Source organism: Bison bison, unplaced genomic scaffold, assembly GCF_000754665.1.
Source record: "Bison bison bison isolate TAMUID 2011002044 unplaced genomic scaffold, Bison_UMD1.0 scf7180017864484, whole genome shotgun sequence".
NCBI lineage: Eukaryota > Metazoa > Chordata > Mammalia > Artiodactyla > Bovidae > Bison > Bison bison.
This window is the reverse complement of record NW_011495044.1, coordinates 1,450,988-1,453,499: the sequence shown is the minus strand read 5'-3', so window position 1 is coordinate 1,453,499 and position 2,512 is coordinate 1,450,988. Positions and strand designations below refer to the sequence as shown.

Sequence of the window (2,512 nt, the reverse complement as noted above, 5' to 3'; positions counted from 1 at the left end):
GACATCAGTCCTTCCAATGAACACCCAGGACTGATTTCCTTTAGGATGGACTGGTTGGATCTCCTTGCAGTCCAAGGGACTCTCAAGAGTCTTCTCCAACACCACAGTTCAAAAGCATCAATTCTTTGGCGCTCAGCTTTCTTTATAGTCCAACTCTTACATCCATACATGAACCACTGGAAAAACTATAGCCTTGATTAGACAGACCTTTGTTGGCAAAGTATGATCTCCCTAAATGATATAGGGCTTCTGTTCCTAAGAAAGAAACACAGGATTTTGAATAGACTTGAAGAACTTCCTGTCGCACTTGTCTTTTAATTCTGATTATGTCATCTTCATTTCACAAACAGGGTTTAGCAAGAAAAAGCACCAGGGGCCACACATCAGGAGACTGGGACCTGAGTCAAGTCCAGGTCCCTACAAGACAAGGTCTTCCCCCTTCCCCACAGGCTTCTTTCTGACATCTGCCTGCTCCTCTCTAGGTCAACCCGCAACGTGACGACCGCAGGCTGAACCACTTCAGGGTCTACAAAGACATCACTCTGTACAAGGCTAAAATGTGGAGCTTGGGAGAAGACGATCGCCACAAGTAGTAATCCCTCAGCCCTGGCAATCCTTGTCATTAATGCCCAAAGCGTGTGCTGCCCGGGTAAATAAAGACACTTTTAAGCCTTGATCTGACTATTTCTGTGTCCAGAGTCTCACGTTTCTCCCTTCTGCCCAAGTGCACCAGTTCACATCCTTAATCTTATAAACCAGCGAGAGAATTCCAGTTAAAGATGGCAAACTAAATGTATACAATATCTCCTCTGCCTTCTAGACCCCGATAAAAGACAATAAATTGATTTTTTAAAAGATAAATGAGAAACATTAGCAACCAAGAAAACTGAAGCCAGTGCTTAGAAGATGGAAAGCTGGTGGAAGAGGGTGGAGGAAACCACAAAATGTGAGCTGAGTGGGACACCTCTGAGCACAGAGCCCGGTCCCCCCAGGTCTCTGGAGAGGGGTCAGGATTCTGGACAGAATGGGTGTGAGGCAGGGAACTGAAGGAGGGAGGGAGTCTGCTGGGAGTCCCGTCGCACACCCCAGCGCCAGATGCTTAACAGCTCCCACACTGGAGGTTTACTCTTGCGGGAATGGGCAAAGGCCAGGGCTTGGAGACACTAAGACGTGGGCTAGGAGTAGGTGCGAGCCTGAAAACAATCAATGAACATCCGTGAAAGGAGGGATGAACCCCTCGCCCACCAGGCTGCATTTTTACCCTGGGTTTGAAGCTAGAGGGCTTCTTTTTGGGAAAATGAGCCAGCTCTAAAGAACTGCCCCCCAAAGACCCCCACATGGTACCATTTGAAGGTTCTGGGAAGAAAGAACTAGGGACCATCCAGGCAGCTGAACACACAGAAGTGCTGGGAGAGTCACTCACCCAAGGAGTGCACGGACATTCTGTGCACCACACCTCATCACTTCCCCCACACCCGCCCAATACCTTGCTCTCTGTGTATCTTCCATCTGGCTGTTCCTGACTTATACCTTGAAGAGTGAAGCCATATACTGCTGAGGTCACTCCTGTTTTTGAAATTGCCAAGACTGAATGGAAGCTGCAGTCCTGAGTGGCCCCACCCTGATGGACATTTTCATCCAAGGATGGCCCAGATAAATTATTAGTGACTACATGGGGATCTAGAAGTGTGCCAGTATCTCATGACTGTTACAGTGCATCTGCTGTAAGGAATCCATTGTCAATGACCAGGGGGTGACTTGTGATATCATAGAAAGAGATTTGGTCTTTGTCATGGTTCCTAACACAGAACTCCTAAATCCTTTGAAATTTAAGTGATAGAGGTGGTAGAAGGGTCTTTTGTTCTCATGAAGTGAGTCTTGGCAGCTTCTTAATAGTTTCAGGATGGGGACTGCTCCCCAGGAACACCAAACCTTGGTTAGAAACTTAAAACTTCCAGCCCCACCACCCAAAATCTGGGGAGGGAGGAGGAGCTCAAGATTGAACTAATTACTGATGGCCCATGATTTCATCAATAATGCCCACATGGTGAAATCTCCATAAAGCCCCTAGACTGCAGGGTTTAGGGAGCTTCCAGGTTCAGTTCAATTCAGTCGCATAGTCGTGTCCGACTCTTTGTGACCCCATGAATCGCAGCACGCCAGGCCTCCCTGTCCATCACCAACTCCCGGAGTTTACTCAAACTCATGTCTATCGAGTTGGTGGTGCCATCCAGCCATCTCATCCTCTGTCATCCCCTTCTCCTCCTGCCCCCAATGCCTCCCAGCATCAGGGTCTTTTCCAATGAGTCAACTCTTCGCATGAGGTGGCCAAAGTATTGGAGTTTCAGCTTCGGCATCAGTCCTTCCAATGAGAACCCAGGACTGATCTCCTTTAGAATGGACTGGTTGGATCTCCTTGCAGTCCAAGGGACTCTCAAGAGTCTTCTCCAACACCACAGTTCAAAAGTATCAATTCTTCAGTGCTCAGCTTTCTTCACAGCCCAACTCCTGT

At 48.0% G+C, this 2,512-nt stretch overlaps 1 protein-coding gene across 2 annotated transcripts in view; it reads left to right on the top strand.

The window, feature by feature from the left end:
- The window catches only part of FAM183A (family with sequence similarity 183, member A), an 8,548-nt gene extending 7,874 nt beyond the window's left edge, over positions 1–674 (top strand). Inside the window, exon 4 of one of the 2 annotated variants that reach the window (XM_010862626.1) lies at positions 483–674. In XM_010862626.1, the coding sequence (XP_010860928.1) occupies positions 483–593 (111 nt within the window). In that variant the 3' untranslated portion in view covers positions 594–674. The remainder of the gene's footprint in view (positions 1–482) is intronic. The other variant, XM_010862627.1, reaches the window with a different exon arrangement.
- The last annotated feature ends 1,838 nt before the right edge of the window (positions 675–2,512 follow it).